General features: G+C 38.9%; 1 protein-coding gene across 1 annotated transcript in view; it reads right to left on the bottom strand.

The window, feature by feature from the left end:
* Nucleotides 1-815: 815 nt before the first annotated feature.
* The window catches only part of mios (missing oocyte, meiosis regulator, homolog (Drosophila)), a 20,491-nt gene continuing 1,097 nt past the window's right edge, over nucleotides 816-20,209 (bottom strand). Inside the window, exons 2-12 of the mRNA XM_015400810.1 lie at nucleotides 17,149-18,015; nucleotides 15,585-16,074; nucleotides 14,462-14,560; nucleotides 14,126-14,380; nucleotides 8,002-8,171; nucleotides 7,422-7,487; nucleotides 7,165-7,323; nucleotides 4,343-4,495; nucleotides 3,947-4,151; nucleotides 3,654-3,783; nucleotides 816-2,216 (exon numbers count right to left, since the gene is read on the bottom strand). Of these exons, the coding sequence (XP_015256296.1) occupies nucleotides 2,126-2,216; nucleotides 3,654-3,783; nucleotides 3,947-4,151; nucleotides 4,343-4,495; nucleotides 7,165-7,323; nucleotides 7,422-7,487; nucleotides 8,002-8,171; nucleotides 14,126-14,380; nucleotides 14,462-14,560; nucleotides 15,585-16,074; nucleotides 17,149-17,967 (2,637 nt within the window). The 5' untranslated portion in view covers nucleotides 17,968-18,015 and the 3' untranslated portion in view covers nucleotides 816-2,125. The remainder of the gene's footprint in view (nucleotides 2,217-3,653; nucleotides 3,784-3,946; nucleotides 4,152-4,342; nucleotides 4,496-7,164; nucleotides 7,324-7,421; nucleotides 7,488-8,001; nucleotides 8,172-14,125; nucleotides 14,381-14,461; nucleotides 14,561-15,584; nucleotides 16,075-17,148; nucleotides 18,016-20,209) is intronic.

Below are 20,209 nucleotides of genomic sequence, written 5' to 3'. Positions count from 1 at the left end.
GAGCCTCCTCCATATCTTCTTTGAATGATTAATTACTAAAGGCTGTTTTTTAACTGATGAGCATTGTATGCTTTTAATATCTATTTATGTTTTATTGGTTTTATGCTTGATCTTTTTTATGCGATGTAAAGCATTTTGTAACCATGTGGAAAAACACCAAAGATAAATAAATATATTACTTTGTTAGACTTTTACTGATAATGCAACTTTAATCTTTTGTTTTCTAGATTTTTACATTCGTGATTAATCTCCCCTTCACTTTACAAATACACTCTTTGGATTGGTTGGCTACATAGGATCTCAATAAAATAGCTATAAACTGGTGTTTGCTTTGAAAAAACATTTGCAAGATGATTTAGATTACTTTTAGGCCTGATAGCTTTATCCTTTGACCTCATGCTCTATTTTTATTTTTTTTTATTATTTCATGCAGATATTTTGTTCTTTCAGGTACAATGGAACAGAAAATGTTTGAAAGATTATCTGTGGGATCTTAAAACAAAGAAGCAAGAGCTGGTTTAAAGCTTTTGCAAAGTACTGTAATTGATGGTTTGTGTCAGATTGTAAGGTCAGCTTTTAGTTGGACAGTTAAGGTAATAGCCTCTTTTTCAACTAAGGACTTATGTTAATTTCTTGGAGTGAAGTCCCTGCTTATCTCCTGAAGTGGAGTGGAAGCTTAAGTTCTATAAAGTCTCCATACTAGACTTGGCCAAGCATCTGTAAGTTCAGGGCAGAAAAACAAACCCACGCCATCTGTGTCTATGAAATCTACTTTAAAATAAACCATAGAAACAAGGAAAACATATACATCCAACAATACTTCAATTTGTCAGCAGAGGTTTATTTAAAAAGCAGAACAGAAGAAACTGTCAAAAAGAAAAAAAGAAATTCCAGCCACTGTGTTTTCCAGGACGCTACATGGCTCACCAATTTGTCTGCCCCGTTCCAAGATGAAGATCCTTTGAAAAGGCTGCCTACAGTAGCTGCTCTGCCCCCTCCCAACTCCTCCTCAACACTCCATGACTAAGTGAGTTAGCCAGCTATTGGGATGGCTGCCCTATTTACAATAAGTCCCTGGGTTAGAGACTGTGCAGAGAAGGTGGCGAAGAAAGACATAAATACCATTTCCATTGTGGTTTGCAGACGACAGCTACCCCACAGATGGCACCCATCCTTGGATTCATGTGTGGTATGCATAGATTTTGGGTGCAATTTGGGCATCTGAGTACAGAAAGAAAGAAAGGGCAGTGTGTTGGTCTGGAGGTTGTAGGAGGGAGGGGAGTAGCTGTACAGGGCTCAGGGTGTCTGTTCTCTAGTTTTCTTTTTTGAGTCAATAGTGTTCCGGCAGCTGAGGTTCTTTATGAGGGAAACAATCTGGAGGGTCTTGTCAGGGTGCCGAGCAGCTGCCGTTTTCTGGCGAGCTTCTTTCATAGGCCACAGGCCTGCAGTAAGCTGGTGAATAAAGGCGCACCCTCCTCTTCCTCCTCTCTGTCCCTTCGCAGCTCCTCTAATCCCCCCCCCACCCAACCCGCCCTCTAAGGCAAACCTTTCAGACTGGAAGCCCCTCCTTCACAAAGCCAGATGAGGAGAGTAGGAGGTTGTTATCATTGTCATCGAACCCTGAATAAAACTTTATTGAGGTATGTGAAGATTTTGCCCGTCGCACATTAAATATGGACCGAAACACAACAAAACAAACCTAAGAAATGATGGCACATTTGATCACATCTCCTAAACCAGATATCTGACTGGATCTCTGGAAATAAAACTGCATCCTGATTCAGGTTAATCTGGTTGAGGCTAATAACATTATGTCCTCTTCAACTTCTCCTGAGAGTGATTCTTATTAGTAGAGCAGTAAATTAGTTTCCGCTCCCTTTCTGCCTTTAACATAGTTAGTCAAATTATTACGCCACACTTTGATTCCCTTCTTCATATAGAGCTCTGGTATTAGATAACATTCCCTAGACTATTATTTAGCAGTATATCTTTCTATCCAAGCAGCCACTTCGGAGAGGGACGTTGTTGAAGCTGCCCAGTAGCTGGTGTGGAGTCGCAGCAGTTAGCCTGCACCAGTTGGCTCCCGGTTTGTGTTAGGCTTCAGTTTCCAACACGCATGTCCCGTTTAGCTGCTGTCCGCAGGCACAAGGTTTCCTGTGGTGTCCAGCTGCATGCATTTACATGCACAGGCTGACACCGGGCACTCTGTGTGGTCTCTGTAAAACATACAGACTGTTTTAAGCAAGCTAAAGAAACAACGTAATTCTTGAACTTAAAAAAAAAAAAAAAAAAAAAAAAAAAAAAAAAAAAAAACTGGTTACTAGATATCCAAAGATTCACCAGCTTCAGATTATACATTTCAATGGCAAAAAAGAAACTTCATGTTTTTTGAATTTGAGAGTTTGAAGCATCAGGACAGAATAGGAAAATGATTTTGTTCATAACTTGTTTAAATCTCTGAAGCTCCGAGGCCTGCAGGTGTTAATCGACACCATGCCAGGATGGGAAGACATCAGCGGTGACTTCAGCAAAGCAGCTGCTGCTGTGCATAATTCTGGGAGGGATTATAAGACTATTTCCACTTCATTTGGAGTCAAAATTTAGATTGGGCAACGATCAGTAAACATGGAAAAAATATATATTGGATCTTACTTAGAATTTAAGGCTGGGAAATTAGTGGAAAAAAAAAACTGAACAAGGATGGCTTGTTAGAGGAGTTGCTGGAAGAACCAAACAAGGAAATGGCAGCATGAGTTAAATGAGGAAAGTTGCCAACAAGACTCCTGGACATCAAAGACAAATTTAAAAAAGAGATCTTTAGCCGTAATGTCAAGGACCAAATTAGGAGAAAACCCTAAAAACATCACAGCAAAGACACCTCCTGGCAACAGTAAAACATGGTAGCACATGCATGAGGATGTGGCCTTGTTTAGAAGGGCAGAGAAATGGCCTAGTTAAAGTACAAACTGTAACCTCATAAAACCTAAAACCTGAAAACTCATTTAGTTTGATCTCAAATTAAAGGCTTGTGGAAGAAAAAGAAAAAGAGAAAAGAGAAAAAAAAGATGCAAAACAGAATAAAATTAGTTTAACATAAGAGACTCACAGTAATTGTTACTTCATTTCTTTCTATTTGTATCAATGCTTTAGTAAAACTAAACTAATGTTCTATAAACATAAATGTGATCAATAAATAAATTGAAAAAAAAAGATTTTTTTCCATTACATTTGGTAAAATGTCAGGAAAAGTGACAGATGCTCAGATCAAACTTTTAAAGTTTATTTCTAAAGTTTAGTTTCCCTATAGCCTTGACCACCAATACTGATTTAATTTAGTATTTTCTTGAAAACCTGTAAATAAAGTTTAGACTGTGTTTTTAAAAACGAATTTTCTTCTCTCTGAGTGGCTGAATGAACCAAACTGACATGTTTCCACATGACCTAGAGCTTAGGTGTGGTGATAAAACTGTATTTCTGAGTTTCCAACCAACTAGTCACAGAACAGGATTAATAAAGAAAGGAAAAAAACGGGAAAAAACAGCAGAGCTCAGCTGCGTTCACAGTACATCTCTAATGTGCACTACAGCTTAGAGAGAGAGGTCAGTATGTGATACAAACCATTAGATCAAACTGATTAGAAAAATCTCCCCTACCTGAACCAGCTCAGCATGTGACCTGCATGGCCGCCATGTCGACAGTTATGACACCAGGTGAACCAGTTGTTAAACTGGGCGAGTTTGTTCTCCCTTGTTAAGTCCATTTTCTCATCAGACTTTCCTGTTCCTGCAAAAAAAACATTCATCCTGAGGTCAAATCCGACTCTCAGAGCTGGTAGAACTGATATCACAGCAACAAATGTTCAGGTGAAAACAGGTTTTAAATGCTGGTCGATGTTAATTATTTATTTATCGGCAGTAATTGCATGTCGTTTACTAATCCTCTGTACCTGAGCAGTTGGTAACTGGTGTGCCCATATTCATGAGGCAGAGGGCGCAGCGTGGCAGCGGTTTCCGGCAGCCAGGACAGCTGGTGACTTTAGATTTAGTGGGGGAGCCGCTGACCCCGTACTGGCTGAACCCTCGACCCTGATGAGGCATTGCCGAGCAGCTGTAGGAGATGGACTTTCCACAGAAGTTACAGCTCACAAACACCTGCCAAGAACAAACACAGCACTAGGCTGATAAGAACCTGGCCGCAGCGAAGGTAAAACCCAACGACTGCAGGCTCAGCAGCTGCCTGGACTTTTTTTTTTATTTGGATGAGATCAAATGATGAGCAGCAGATAAAACAACTGTAATGGTAACATGGTGTGAAACACAGGCCAGGTGATGAGCATCGTTACCTGAGCTAGTGGTTTGGAGCTGGGGTCCAGCTTGCCTCTGAGGATGTCGAATTCAGCCCGTTTGTGCCAGAACCTCCATGCGTCCAGCAGGTTGCGATAGTTTTCGATCCAGCACTGGACTCTGGGGTCTTTCAACACATCGCCAGGTGAACCCTGATAAAAGTGATAATTTATGAAAAACCTCTTCACCTTCATATATGAGAGCATTCACGCAGGGAAAGGCAGTTCTCATGCAGCCGACACTCTAAACCGAGCTCCTGTCGGTACAGGCTGCAGGACTTGTTATAACAAGAAAACTAAATTAATTAAACGGCCCCTTGATTTATCTTGTGAATTTATTAAAATATGTAGAAATACAGGTTTAGTTTACACACAAAATTTAGGTAACATATCTATTTATTTTTTTTTTTACATTTACTATGAGTCTTACATCTCTTTTATATTACCAGGAGGGAAGATCCAAAGAGAAAAGTCAGAGGTCTGTCCGGAATATAGATGTAATGCTACTGTAATTTACTACTTATTTCAATGTACCAAAAAATAAAATCTAAGTAGGCTAATTTGTCTTAAAAATATGTGTATTTTCCCTTGATTTAAGCAGACAGATACTCCCCAATGGAACAGTTATTTCCATTTAAAGTTAGGAAAAAAAACAACTTTTTATCTTATTTCAAGTCCATAATATATAATTATTTTCTATTCTAAAGCAAATATACTAATCCAATTGGCAGATCATCCCTTTATCTGTTAGAATGAAGTAATACAAACAAACACCTAGTTTTAAGAAATGTTTACTTATTTTTAGATTCGTTTTTGCACTGGGTCATTCTGAACTTTGTTATAAGTTCACTGAAATCTTAAGTCATTGTAAGTCCTGGTTACACAGAAAAGTAACAATAATGTATATTTATTTCACTGTTGCAGGGGGATTTTTTTTTTCATCCAATGGCCACTTTCTGTATTCTGGTCATACTCTGTGTGATGGAAATAAAATGCACAGAATTAAGTAATATTCTAAATCCAGATGTTCTGTGAACTGAGGTTTTTAATGCTGACCTCACATGGCAAGATAATGATGCCGATTTTATTGATCTAATTCTGAAAGGCACAGATTATGTGGATGTTTTAAGGATAACCTTATAAAATAATCCTGCTCTGTGTGTTAAGTTATCTGCTCTGATTAAAAGGACACCAGGACGGCTCGCAGTGTAATTTGGAGAAATCCAACATGATGGATTGTTTTGTCCTGATACTTCAGAGTGTGTTGTTTCCCCAAGTACACAGAAGGACGCAGCCTGTGGAATGTGACGTGTAGCCAATCAGAAAGTGTTTCCCAGGGGAAAAAACAACAACTCACCAGTAAGCAAGCAGTGCCCCTGCCCCTCACTTTTATTACCAACACCTTTTCTGTCCATTGCTCAACGAATTCATTAGATCTGAAGAGTTTTTGGGAGATTTCTCATCTTACAACTGAGCTTGTCTAATTAAAACCTTTTTCGTGTGTGGTGTGTTGTGCACACACTGTAGGAGTGAAAATATTCTATCTGCTATATTTAACAGTCATCTTTGGGGTCTATTGAACCCTTTATAGGACAAGTTACCGTTTTGGATCACTTGCATACCCCGTACAAATGGAACCCCCCCCCATCCAGCCATTCAGCAAAGATACCACTAAATGCCTGTACATCCTATTTTGGCATTTGACCAATTAGATGAGCCCTGGAATGATATATTACATACTGTAAACTAAGTTGAAAAAAAAGTTAACAAGTCAAGAAAAAAAAGGTAAAAGCATAAAGTTAAAAAGTAAAGTCAAACATATAATAAGCCTAGTAAACAATTATATTTAGGTTTATAAAATAAAAAATGTAAGTGCCAGTATCAGCATTAATGCCTCTAAGGTTATTTTGTACGAAACAAAAAATATCTTTTCGTTTTTCTTTCACTCTCAAGGGTGTTTTTCATGAATTTCTTATAGAAGCACTTTTGTTATTTTTCTCACTATGTTAAGGCAAGTTGGCGTTTCCTGTTATTACATTGACGTTTATTTTTACCATCAAAATATCCATATTCTTTTTTTTGTTAAAAAGGTTATAAAGTCTTGTCCTGGATTCCAACAACACTGTTGGCTTGAAATTTATATTTTCAAAGTATTTCACTGAGTGTCGTATAAAGGGTCAAAAAAGAACATTTTAAAATCTTTCTGTATGATTCAGACTTTAAGAACATGGGAGCATAAACAACATGAAGACTGATGAGTTTCAGAAAAAGGTTTGGCTTGGCTGCATACCTAGCATACTAATCATGTCTGATGCAGACTGTGTGTATACCGGAGGCTGATATGTTAAAGATCAGAGGAAATTATGGTAAAAATGTAATTATGAAAAAGAAAGTCAGGAAATATTTGGTTATCCAGAACTAATTGCATGTTTACGTTGGTATAAAAACGTGTTGTTCTTTTAATCAGTGTATGTTTAAGCGTTAGAAAGGGCCATTTAAAGTACACACCTAAACCCATGCAGCTGTTTTAAATTTTTCTTAGAGTAGGGGCTCCAGGAGTAAATGGTCTAGTAAAACCCAGAACCAAGACAAAAATAAAAAATAAAAAAATCTTTGCAAGACTTTTTTTCAGCAAGAAGCTTTTGAATTAGCAAAGCTGGTTGAGATGAACCCCTAAAGACTCCAACAGTAACTGCAGTAACGGAAAACTCTACAGACTTTCCAAATAAGTTACAAAAAAAACAAAAAACACTGGACTTTGTTTTCCAAGTTTCAAGGTGTTTTGCTCCCCATCCAGGAAGCTACATAATTCAGCTGAGTACCTTGAGCATGCAGAAGCTTGCGGTCTGCACATCCCCGGTTCGGTCCACATAGCTCTCCATAAGATCTACGCCATCTTTAGTGAGTCCGGTCAGCAGGATTCCCTCCAGGTTCCCAGCCTCCTTCATTTCATTGGTTAGTTTGTCGATGTAACGTGGCAGCTGCAACAGGAAGATTCAAAGGCAGACACAAACTCATATAATAGTCTTGACAGGCTATCTGTAGAAATATGCGGCAGAAAGATTCCCTCTGTAATTACCTGAACATCGTTGAGAAACATGCAGGCAAAGGCGACTCGGTCCCGGACAGCAACATTGCTCTCATACTGAAACAGAAACAATGATGATGATGATGTTTCTTTAACTGAACTTTAGATGTACTTGGATTTTAACATATTTCAAATTCTTAGCCTTCTCCAGATTCAGATTTAAATAAACATAAAAATAAAGCCAAACCAAGTCAGTTCTAAAAACCAGCATGGCTTGATGACTCACTGGGTCTTCTGATTAGTTTTTACCAAGAACAGGTTTGAGGGAAAATTGGACTGATAAACTAAAAGGGAAAACAAACATGGATTTTGGCCTGGCCCACAGGTTTCTCCTTTACACAACAGTTTTATGATCTATAAAACTGATGATGAAAATGGTAAACACTGCTCTTCCTTTGCACCTGCGGCTTTTCCACATAAAACCAGTGATGTAATACTTCAGTTTATTCATCTTCAGCATAAATAAACTTTTCTTTAAAAAAAATCTGAACAAAAGGTCCATTGTTATCATTATTGGGTTTTTTCTTCACAAACTGGCTTTAAAGGTCCATGACAGTGGGGTATTTATTACCAGCACGCCATCATAGGCTCCAGGTTCACTGGTGAGGAAGGCAAACATGATGCAGAGGTAGGGATTCTTCAGCTGGAGCCTCAGAGAGCTGCACATCTCCCTCCACAGGGAGGACTTCTCATCAGTGTAGCCTGACAGAGCCATGGCCACAACATTCAGGTTCAGGTCACCTGTAGAAAAAGAACAGAGAAGAAGATTCATCCACTGCCTGCAGTTTGAGAGGAGAATCAGTCAGAAGATCCATTCAGAGATTAATTACCATCTGTTTCTAAAGCTCTTAATGATAAGTTTGATTCTTTTCTGTTCCAGCTTTGGGTAAAAAGTCCTCAACAGTTTTAAAAGCAAGAACTCCTAATTCATTCCAAAAAAAGGTAAAAAAAAACAAAAAACAATCCACTTTTTTTGGAATGGAAACTTGGTAACTACAAATTTTAGTCACTTTTAAAGATGGTCATTTTACAGCAGGAGCTTCTTGTGAGTAAATAACTAATACTTAATGGGCCTTTTTTAAGTCAGAGGACTCCAAAGTGCTTTACACTACAGCTACATGAAAACAAATCAAGAAGTAACACAGAAAAAGCCTAAAGGACATGGTTAAAATCTTTTAATTAATATGATTACATTTTTTAAAGAATACATCTACAGAAAGTCGAGCAGTGCAGAATAAAACAATCAATTTCACTGAAAAAGATTTAGCTTATAAATAATTGTTTGGTAGATTTTGTGTATTTACTTCTGGTTATGATATAAATGATTTTGCACCAAAAGGAATATAAGTGTTGGGCCGCATGGTGGCGCAATGGATAGCGGTGTTGCCTTGCAGTAAGAAGGTTCTGGGTTCAATCTCTGGCTCAGGGTCTTTCTGCATGGAGTTTGCATGTTCTCCCTGTGAAAGCTTGGGTTCTCTCCAGGTACTCCAGCTTCCTCACACAGTCCAAAAACTTGACTCTTATGTTAACTGGTTTCTCAAAATTGTCCTTAGCCGTGAGTGTGTGTCTTTGTGTGTCTCTGTGTTGCCTTGCAACAGACTGGCAACCTGTCCAGGGTGGACACGACTCTTGCCTGTAGACTGCCGCAGTTAAGCACCAGCCCCCCGGAGCTGTTTGAAGTCATGTGAGCTCAGGTGCTACCAGATCCTAGTAGCTATGGGAAAAGTTTCCTTTTTTGGCGTTACTTTTCTCAGATTCAAGCCAAAAAGCCAAGAAAGAAGTAAAACTATGTTGAACATCTATTTAGATTTTGAGAATTGGTGCTCATTTAAGGAAGCAAAGGGTCTCAGAAGCCAAGCGACGGTAAACACTTTCCATCTGGAAAGGTAAGTCAGGTGGATCTGGAAACTGGCTGACAAACAGTATGAAACGAGAACAGGTGAGCCAACTGTAGCACTAACTGACTGTAAGGAGTTAAACGTGTACCTATCTCCTTTAAGTGTAAAGAGGAATCTGCCTAAAGCTGACAAAGCAGTAATAGGTGTGATTATACTTATGCCACACCAGTTGGTGGCAGACTAGTGCTGTCACACTAGTGAAAAAGGTAGAAGTAGGATAAATAGAATAAATGCAGAAGAGAGAAAAACATGAGACCTGCAAAGAGGAGCAGCCAGTAAAAAGTTTAATATCCCAAATAAATACAATAGTTTGTAAATCACGAATTCTAAAAAAGAACTGCTACACTAAAGTTTGCTGAAGTTATTGTTTGTTTTAAGGCTGATTCTTCATGATGGAACGAACCAATAAAGAAGCTTTGCACATATACTCAATCCCAGCTTTGTCTAGACCGGGCCAACATTCAGCCTTCCATCCATTCACACATTTAGACGCTGATGATGGCGAGGTATATTTAAGCAATGGCAGCCCTTTGGCTCAATAACAGAAGCACGGCTGGCGTACAGAGTCACCACTGGGCCATCTGACCACCATCAGTATGTAAAGCAGGAGAAGTCTCTTGCTCAAGGCCTGACTGAGATGACTGGAAGTGGGCTTTGCACCGGCGACTCTCCAACTGCGTGACGAACTCCTGAAACCTGCGCCACACACATCCAGCCTGGTTGTGGATAAAATGCTGGAGTGTAACAATAAGCTCCCTAAAAGGCCTTTTCAACAGCCTGACCTTGAAATTTGATGGACTATGTTTAACAGCTTGGCCCGAGGCTGAAAGCAAACCAGTTCAAATAAATTACTTGTCTCAAGAAGAGCAGTTAAAATTCCAACCAGCATCCACCCAGAATCTGCTGATGGCTCTAAAAGGTGTGCAGTTCGTCTGACATCTCCAACTAGCCTGGAGACATCAAACTAAATATTAGAAGAGGGAATTTAACCATTTTAGAGCTGGCATGTGTATGTCTGATACTAAGTAGATGACAGAGGTTTGTGTACCTAATTCTTTTTTTTTTAGAAATCCTTAATCTTTGTTTGGAGGAAGAACTTTTAATGATATTTAAATAATAAACTGAATGTGGCTGCATTATTTAATAAAGAAGGTTCTTTTGAAATGTGTGTGCAGGACTTACATTTATCTGTATGAGGAAAAAAACTAACTTTCAATCCTATGGCCTGTCATATAAACTACTTAGATCCTTTATCATTTTTAGAGTTGAACTGATGTTCTGTTAGCCTCGTGAGACCATCCTGATCTCGCGAGCTTTCAAGATTTCACTCGCTAATCAGTCTGGAGACTCTCCATTAAAGAAAATTTGGAGCCGGTCGGGTTGAGGTGTGACGCAACGAGAAGCGCGACAGTTCAGTCTAAAGAACATGGCGGCTTCAGCCGATGAAACTAGCGTTAGCGTGGCTATCGAGCAAGTTTTATCGGAATGACAGAGTATTTCTTCACTGAAAGAAGAGCAAAACACTGCTCTGGAGGCTTTTCTCAGAGGAAAAGATGTTTTTGCTCTTCTCCCGACTGGTTTCGGCAAAAGTTTGATCTATCAATTGGCTCCTCTTCGTCGTCGCTCTGTTAGTACGTCATATGCTTCGTTGATCTGATTGGTTTATTTGGCCCGTCTATCACCAACATAGGCCAATCAGCTAACCAGTATTTTCGCCCCTTCCCAAAATTACTTCTACGGAAGGTTTCCAGATGGATATGCGCAGCAAATCCATCTGGCGAGTCAGGTTAATGTTCTGTGTGCAGATTGAGGCTCAGACACACAGCTCAATGAAACATGAAGCTGTTCACAAAAGAGCTTTAAAATGTTATAATAAAGGGCTAGGAAGACCTTTCACTTGAGTCATAAATAAGAAAAAGAAAAACTAAACCACATAGATATAAAAAAATCATGTATTCATCTGCACTTAAAATAGAAAACTCATATTTTAACCAAGCAAAACTAATAATAATAATAAACTGTTTTGAAAAAAAGCTCTAATCTGTAGTTGACTTATGCTTTGACAATGACTGAGTTGTTTATTTGGTTGGAAAATACTTAACTTAATCATATTTCCTCTTAATTGTGTCCAGATATGTGCAGAGGAATCAACACATTCCGTTTGAAATAAAGCAACGGTTCAAGCTGACATGTCTCTGTTGACACACCTTATCTAATGAATGACTCTATCAGTCATGCACAGGAAGCACTCAGAAAACAGCAGAGAAATGCTTGACCTACATTAGTGAATTTTTTCCTTGTCACACTTGTGTAAACAGCAGACTGCTCTCCCTAGTTTCCTTTATCCTTGAATCACTATTCTCTGGAAAAAAAATACGATCCCAGGAGCAACATGTTACAGTTCTTTGCATTATAACCACTATAAACTTTATTGGAGTAAATTCTAACACTGCTTGGTGTCTGACCTTATTTACAGCCAGTATTCATAGCACATTTGGAGACACTGGCTGCTTTGTTGCAGGGTTCAGCAGATGTTTTTTCACTGGTTATTAACAACAACATTTATATAACACTAACATGGACTTTGGAAAGAATATTTGTTATATAAATGACAAATCCAGTATACAATGCATTCAATACAAAACATTACACTGAGTTCAATGAGTAATGCCCAAGATGGTTCTTCTAAATCTAAACAATGAGTCTAAAAAATACTTCTCGGGGAAAAAAACTCTTTTGAACTAAATTTGTACATTGCTGTGTTACATGTCTTCCTGCAAGGCAGCCCCAGGCGCCTACAGCTGTTTCTATTCTTCTAGGGAAATACAGTTGGGTAAAAGGCCATTTTATTTCCTAAACTTACACCAGTCAAATCAGTAAAGAGTGATCGGTGACTCAAAAAAAGCATCTTTACTCATTAAATTCATCCAATCACCCAAACCTACAAGTGATATCTCCATGATCAATCAAAAAAAAAAAAAAAAAAACACATGCGACGATTAACTTAAGCATCCGCCTCATAAACTGGAAGTCAAAAACATCCATGCATCCATCTTCTATACTGGGCAGACTAAAACCAAAAGAAAGAACATCTTAGCTTCTTCTTACTTCTGCTAAAACTGTTATTTTATCTTTTATTTAAAGGGATAGCGTGCTACGTTCAGACCGCACACTGCTGGAGCAGCAGAAGCAGCTGGTATACATGCAAAGTCTGTGGTTGACGTGCATCACGGCGCATCAAAAGGTCCTGCAGTGCGTTTCGAGCAGCAGGAGCAGCTCATCATGACGCATCAGAGCAGGCGAAGCAGTGCCTCATGGGCTTCTGAGCATCTGACGTGCATGATGCGTCTCAGAAGCAGCAGCTCCTGGAGTTGGAAAAATTGAGCTGTTGCTGCTTGACGTGCCACATCAACCAATTAGAGAAGCTGATCTGGGAGCTGGTAGGGAGAGACACAGCACTGCTGATGCAGAACCCTATGATCACTCCAATGAAACAGTTCAAACCTGCCGGCAAAATATGTTTGTTTATATTATTGTGGTGTGTGCAGTTTGATATAAAATTCTTTACCTAAGACCTGATCATTAGTGGAGGTAATAATACTCCAATGGAAACACAAAGGTAAATGCGTCATTAATTCCAGGCAGTAAAAAAGAGAATTTTTTTTTACATATTTTTACTCTAAAAAGGTAACACCACAGCTCATCAGGATAAACCACATCGTTAAAAGTACCGTGTGAGCCCTTCGAGTCGTTAAAATCAGGTGTCGCAATCCCTTTCATGGCGACAGGTAGGTGTTGCAGACTGCCTCGCCGTCAGGGGGATCAGCGAATTCCAGCCAGCAGGTTGTGAAATAAGTCCTTCCATTAAATGTACCTGTTTTAACTGTTTGTTATTTTTCAGATTCTGGATTTGACCTCACAGTTTGAGTGAGCGGCTGCAGAACATCCAGACCTTAGACAGACTGTGTGGCAGTTTAGAGATGGGGTCTTCCAGCTTCAACATGACTGGGTACCAGTGTATGAGATAAGATCCATCCATATAGATTAGAGTTTTGTGTGGGTGGATTTAGAGAAGAAACTGTGAGGCAAGCCAACATCAGTGCCTGACCTCATGAATGCACTCCTAGAAGAACAGTCAAAAATTTCCATGAACGTATTCCTGAACGTTCCAAACAACATTCCCAGAATAGCTGAACATGCATCAGGTGAGCTAAGAGTATAGTAAAGCCTTCATATGAAAAACTGAATCCTATTAGATAAGATAAATATCTTTGGGTCCATTTATAGCTAGATGGCTGGATGGAGCAGAGGAGCTGTTCTTTTGTTGCATTTTAACTAAACCATTTCCCAAATTACAACTGAATAAACCCTATCAAAAACATATAATATCAAAAACATATCAAATAAAGCAGATTTAAGCAGTTTTAAAAACAAAAAAGGATTTTCTTGAGTATAGGCATCAAATATATTTCTTTATTTGTTTTATTTTTCTTTATTTTTAAATTGAAAATGTTAATTATACGAAACAGTTTAACAGGTTTTATTGTTTTTTGTTAAAGCTGAATGTATCGCCATCTACTGTCTTGAAATAGAAATAAATCTGAGTATTTGATGAGAGAGTTTTCCATCTCCCTGCTGGAGGACCTTTGTTACGCGTTTAATAAGGCAAAAATATAAAAATTGAATAAAACAAATATTGAATTTAGGATTCAATTAGGAAAAAAAAAACTATTTATCCTACAGAGTGAAAATGGAAACCTCTTTGGGTTTCTCTTGAGGTATTCAGCCTTTACTCACCTTTTTCAGTAATGGCTCCCTTGTTGAGGATCTGGATGGCACGGCGGATATCCAGGTTGAAGAGAGCGATGGCAGCAGCTCGCTCCCACTCACATTCCTGCTCCAGCGAGCGCAGGAAAGTCTCCACGTCGATGTCGGGCCCCCGGCTGATCCAGCCACACAGCCTGAGGGCGAGGCTGCGCTCCTCACTGTGAAAGCGGGTTACGTGTGTCTGCCGGTCCGAGCCGCTCCAACACCTGCGGGTCTCTGTGGTGCCTTCAGGTATCGGGAAAACACAAACTTCAATGACACTGAGAAAACAGCTGAATGATTCGATTTCAGGGTTTGTTTTCTTACCTGAACTTGTCTTGACAATGTTCTTAATGCCCGAACAAACCACAGACTGTTTGTTTCCTTGCAATTTTAGCTCCATGTCTTCTGCACACTGTTTCATATGTGACATTTACATAGGAATCATAAATTCATAAAGAAGTTCGATAAGTGGCAACTCTGGAAAAAAAACTAATAATATCTGGAACTGATCACATTTTCCCCAGTGATGCACTAATGACAAAACTGTATTTCTTTTGTTTTTCAAAAAAAAAAAAAATTAGAATAAATTTGCAATGCATTTTAATTTCCTTTATGAAGTATTTGCTCATTTTTACTGAACACAAGAAAAATGATCAAACAAACGTTTAGAAACGTGAAAAACTAGTTTTATCATACTTTTTGGCAATCTTTTTTGAGATTCCAGAACAAGTATCAGGAATAAATACTGAGAAGCAATTACCTGAAATCAAAATAAGTTTTTCATGTATTTTTTAAGCAGGATTTCTAATAATCTTAGTACATCAGATTTTAACTTGGGGAAAAAAAAGGCTTAAAAACCGTTGAATTTACCTACTTGAGCAAACATGATTTTAACTTTTTTTTTTTTTAAAAAGGTTCTTTGGTATTCACTCTGCATCTTAAAGGTCCCACATTAATCTGCATTTAAAAATAAAAAATATGAACAATGAGAGCCCCAAACCATGTTTATGCCGTTTGTGCAGAAAAATACCTCTCGTCCTTTACCAAAAATCTTTTCAGCCCTCCTCTGAAAAAGCTGTTTTGACTTCCATGTCCACGCCCCCACAACCCGCAACCATGACAACCAGACAGAGTTTGTAAAGATAGACCAGGAGTGTGGAATAAAGAATTAGATGAAATCAATGGGCTACTAAAGACAGCTCTGGACTACTTATTTCCCCTTCTGACATCATAAGGGGAAGGATTTTTTAAACGGAGCATTTTAAGCACACATTAGCTAAGAAGAGGAGAAAGGCACTGAGAGAAGGGAAAGGGTTTTTTGGTGGTCTTTTATGAACCTCATACACCCGTGACTGTTAAAAAATGTTTCAAATGTTAATTTTTCATTATATGGGACCTTAAAAACAGTCACATCCATGATTCAAATGTATTTATATTGAAAGGATATAGGACAGGTCAAACCATAAAGACCTGAGCTGGGGATCATTCCCTCCGGCCAGCTGGTGGTTCCTCCATACCTGGACAGTATCGTGTCCGTACCTGGACTGAGCTCTTTCCCTCATCTTAGTGGCGATGTCTTTATCGATTGCATTTCCTGCACTTTCAGCTGAGTCCTCCACACAGTTGTATAAGTGTCGGCCACAGGCCCACATGAGCGAAGCGGTGGAGCTCCAGGCCAAAGAGATGCGTTCAAACACGGTGAAGTCGGTCATCACCCGGTTGGCTGCAGAGACCACCACCATGCGGTTTTGTGAGGAGGGGTGCCAGGCAAAGCTGCCTATCTGGCTTTCACAGGGCTGCACGCTCCTTTCGATGATTGTGGGCTCAGTCTCATCGCCGATAGGAGTGGGGGTGTGCTGCATGTCATATAGGCGAATTATGTTGCTGTCACGTGTCAAGGTCGCCAGGAGGCCGGTGCGAGTCGGACACCACGCCACCTGAGAATAAGAAAAGGAAAAACTGGGATCAAAAGAATGAAATATCCTAAAAAACAAACATGATAAGGAAAACACTACATATCTGCTTAAAAATCAGTACTGGCCAAAGTTAGTCAGTTTTTTAAAGACAATCCTAAGTCGAATATGTACAACTAGGCCAATTTTAAGTAACCAATGTTAACTTCAATCTGTTTGTTATCTGCAATTAATGGTAATCAAATACTCATTAACTGGCGCATACAGACTCTAAAACATGCCCTCTGTTAAAAAAAATCCAGTCAGAGCAGTAATAGACAAAAAAATATAAATATTATGCATTTTAAGATGAAAAACCATCTTTATCTGCAAAAATGCTCCACCCAAAACTCCTCAAATGGTGTTCTATAAATCTCCACCTCCTAGCCTCAACCAAGAGAGTATTAGCAAACAGATATACAACAGCTTCTGGCTTTCTTTTTCAGAATACAAAATAAGCAATTAGTAAAAAAGATAAACTGATTCTTTGTCAATTTTATAAGTCTAGAAAAACAAACTCGTTCAGACACTATGGTCACATTATGCATGATAATTCTACATCCTCATCCCTTTTCATTGTATTACTGCTCTTTTATTTTTCCAAACTAAATAATGACACACAATGCGTCACTATGTGGTATAACGTGGTTCCTCCACTTTCATTAAGCCTGTGGCCACGACAAACAGCAGGTTCTTTTCAGCCTTTAAGCTTTAAAATAATACTGACTTCATGGCTTTGACCACCAGTATAATTTACAAGCATTAACACAAAGCGCATGATTGCAAACCAAGAACATCAAAAGAAAATATGTTCTCTTAATCTATGTATAAGTGCTTTACACAATAAATATGCATTTATCATGACCACTTTAATTATTTGGTTTAAACACGCCTTACTTTTTAACTTGCGACCCCCCAGTCCAAAGCTCTTTTTAAAACCTCAGCTAAGGGAAATTGCTATTCTTGTACTGGACCTTTTACCTTTGTTACGTTTACTCTGACTTGTTCAATTTTGTTTATACAGTTTGATGTTAGCTGTTGAACTTTGCCTGAGCGTACCTTAATCAGAGGTTTTGGCTGCTCTGTGAGCGTGAGCACAGGTTTCTCAAACTTCCTCAGGTCCCAAATGGCTACCTGCCCCTCAAAGAAGGAGGCAACACGGTCGGGAAAGTGTGGATCAACCGTCACCCCCTGGATGGCCTTAGTGTTCACAAAGGTTTTCTGGCTTGTGTTCCTCAGGTCAAATATTGCCAGGTTTCTGTGCATCCCAGCTAAGAGCAGCTTTGGGTCTCGGAGCAGCCAGCAGAGGGACAGGCAGGCATCATTTTGGCCTAATTCGTACAGTGGCTTAGTCACTACACTGCTGGTGTCCATATCGACAGAGGACAGACGGATTTTCTCAGCTGCTACGACGGTTTCAGGGGCCAATTTACTGCTGATGTCCCATATAAGAACAGAGAAGTCTGCGCGGTGCTTGTCCAACCCAGCAGCCAGTAGGTTGCTGTCCACAGGGTTCCAGGCTAAAGTGTTGCACTGACGAGCATGTTTGGGGACAAACTCTTTCCCAACCAACTCTTTACATGTGGAGTTGTGGTTCTGGCCCAAACTGGTGAGCACAACCCTTCCGTTAGCTTGTCCCACAGCCAGTAAACACTCAGGCTCATGTTTGGGGTACCAGGCCACACACTTCATATAAGGAGTGTCAGAGTTTATGGCTAGTAATGTAGCAGCAGTTTCCTCAGAGAGAGGAAGAGTGCCAGGCTTGGTTTCTGTGCTGCCCACAGGCCCGATGCTGTACAAGCCCAGCTCAGAGTCACAGATGACATATCGGTCCGGGTGGTGAGGAGACCACAGGATGTCCGGCTTTGAGCCACTCATGGTGGAGAAGCAGCAAGGAGGATTTCAAGGGAGTCTGCCTTTAGTAACCTAAAAATATAGATACAGATAAATCAAACATTTATCAATAAAAATCGTTTACATTTTTTTTACAAAGTTGAGTTCACAAAGGACATAAAAATGACATAATTGCCTATGTTATATTAAATAAGTACAGCACCTGGAATATATAAGGATTCCTCATTGAAAAAGTGTGTAAAAGGCCTTACAATTTGTTTATTTTTTTTGTTAAAGCAGAAGAATGACCTCACAGACAATTTTAGATAAATAGAACATTTCATTTCAGTATCTAAATATTCAGGTGGGAAAGAAAACACCAGGAAATGTTTTTAACAAAATCAAGTCTCATAATTACTGATTACAATGATTCCTATAAAATAAATGTAACTGAATCTGTTTTAACATTTATGATCTATATTATAACTTGACTTTGGTGTAGTTATTATTATCATAAACGACTTCCTGCTTCCTGGGGCAGAAATATTAAATGACAACAAGGCTGATTTGTCTTAGCTGCTCTACAAGATGGGAGAATCAAAAGAACAGATCTTTCATGTAAGGCAAATCAGGGCATCTAAAGACAGAATGACAACTGCAAAGTTTAAACCATGTGGAACAGTAACAACAAAGGCTGCATGAAGAGTCAAGTTTATCTTGCTCAACTTAGTGGCAGGACGGTAAATTCCAAGCAGTAAGAGAACTGCATCGCACAGTGGCATGATGGGGTCACCGAGTTCCCGTGACGATCATCGGATTCCATCTACATGACAGGTATTTGTTTGCAGGGCTTGCCAGCGAAATAAAAAAAAAATTATTAACAGACACGTTTTGAAAACTGCAACAAAAATATTAGGTGGGACTGTCAACAATAAACTTAAAGCCTGGTATGGTGGAGGAGCTGTGATGTTATCGGCCCCTTTCCCTTCCAAAGACACCAGGGCTTTGTTAAAGTGCAGGTCATTACAACAAATTTAAAATACCAGGACAACTTAAATAAATCTAGCATATTCTGCCAGAAAACTGGATGAGACTCATCATAGGGTTGTACATAAGGATGCTAAGATTAACTCAGAAGTGGATACCAGACAAAAAATAAACAGGCAGTAATTACTGTCCCCCTCCTCTGACTTAAAACTTAATAAAGAGCAATAAACAGCTGGATGGTACTATTCTCTTAGAGATTATGTGGCTGCTGGAATAAATGATTATTTTTCTTAATCTACTTCTTTTTGTGCAACTAAATATCTTAATATAATCTGAATCATACAAAATCTTAACATATGTTACCAAAGAAGCTTTCATGTTATGGAATAGAATGAACCATTTGTACCATGAAAAATATAACCTGCATACTCCGTTATTCTGTCTAACTTCAGAAATGAACATTGTCTCAACTAATTTTTATTTATTTATCCAAAACAGAGAAATGTCTTTCTTTATTAATCAAAGAGTTTCTTGGTTGATGTTTTATGAACTTTCATTTCAAAAGCAGAGGCTCCCTTAAACTGGACCTCTTTGCACTGCATGACATGAGATTTGAAGTGCACGATGACATAATCCGATATCATTATAAATACATATATATTTTTTAGCCTGATATCCGATTGGGACATCACTATATCAAAATCTAGAGATAAAGGCATTTTTTGTGCAAAAAAAAAAGAAAAAAATAGGTCCTAGGTTTAGTCAAGTTTTAAAGTAAATGCAGGAAGACACAATACTTCAAAAGATTTTAAATGAAAACGCTGTTACTTTCACTTCTCACCAAACATGAGTAATCAGTGAATCAGCTTTTTTTATTGCTCGTTCAATTAGTTTTGCACCGATACTGATACCAGTATCGGGCAGGGTCCTGATCCAGCACTAAAATGGTGGTATCTGTATCGGCGAGTACCAACAAATAGTGCACCGATACCATTGTGAGAGCCAAAAGTTTATTCAACTATTGTCACCCATTCCAGGTATGCAATAAAAAGTTCTACTGGATTCACTTTGTATTAGTCTTTTTCCTGCTTCACAAAGGTAGGCAGCAGCTTGACAAAGCTATGATGGCAATTATTTTACATCCGAGTAGTATGCAGTTCTTTATATAAGCACACACACGTCAACAAATGGTATCGGTATCGACACATACTGCACAGCCTGGTATCGTATCTGTATCGGGGCCAAAGAATGGCATTAGCGCAACACTACTTTCAGATAAAACTTTTATGTTTGGACGGAA

This window comes from Cyprinodon variegatus, unplaced genomic scaffold, assembly GCF_000732505.1.
Source record: "Cyprinodon variegatus isolate N-32 unplaced genomic scaffold, C_variegatus-1.0 Scaffold1148, whole genome shotgun sequence".
Classification (NCBI taxonomy): Eukaryota; Metazoa; Chordata; class Actinopteri; order Cyprinodontiformes; family Cyprinodontidae; genus Cyprinodon; species Cyprinodon variegatus.
This window is presented reverse-complemented; position numbering and strand designations above follow the sequence as displayed.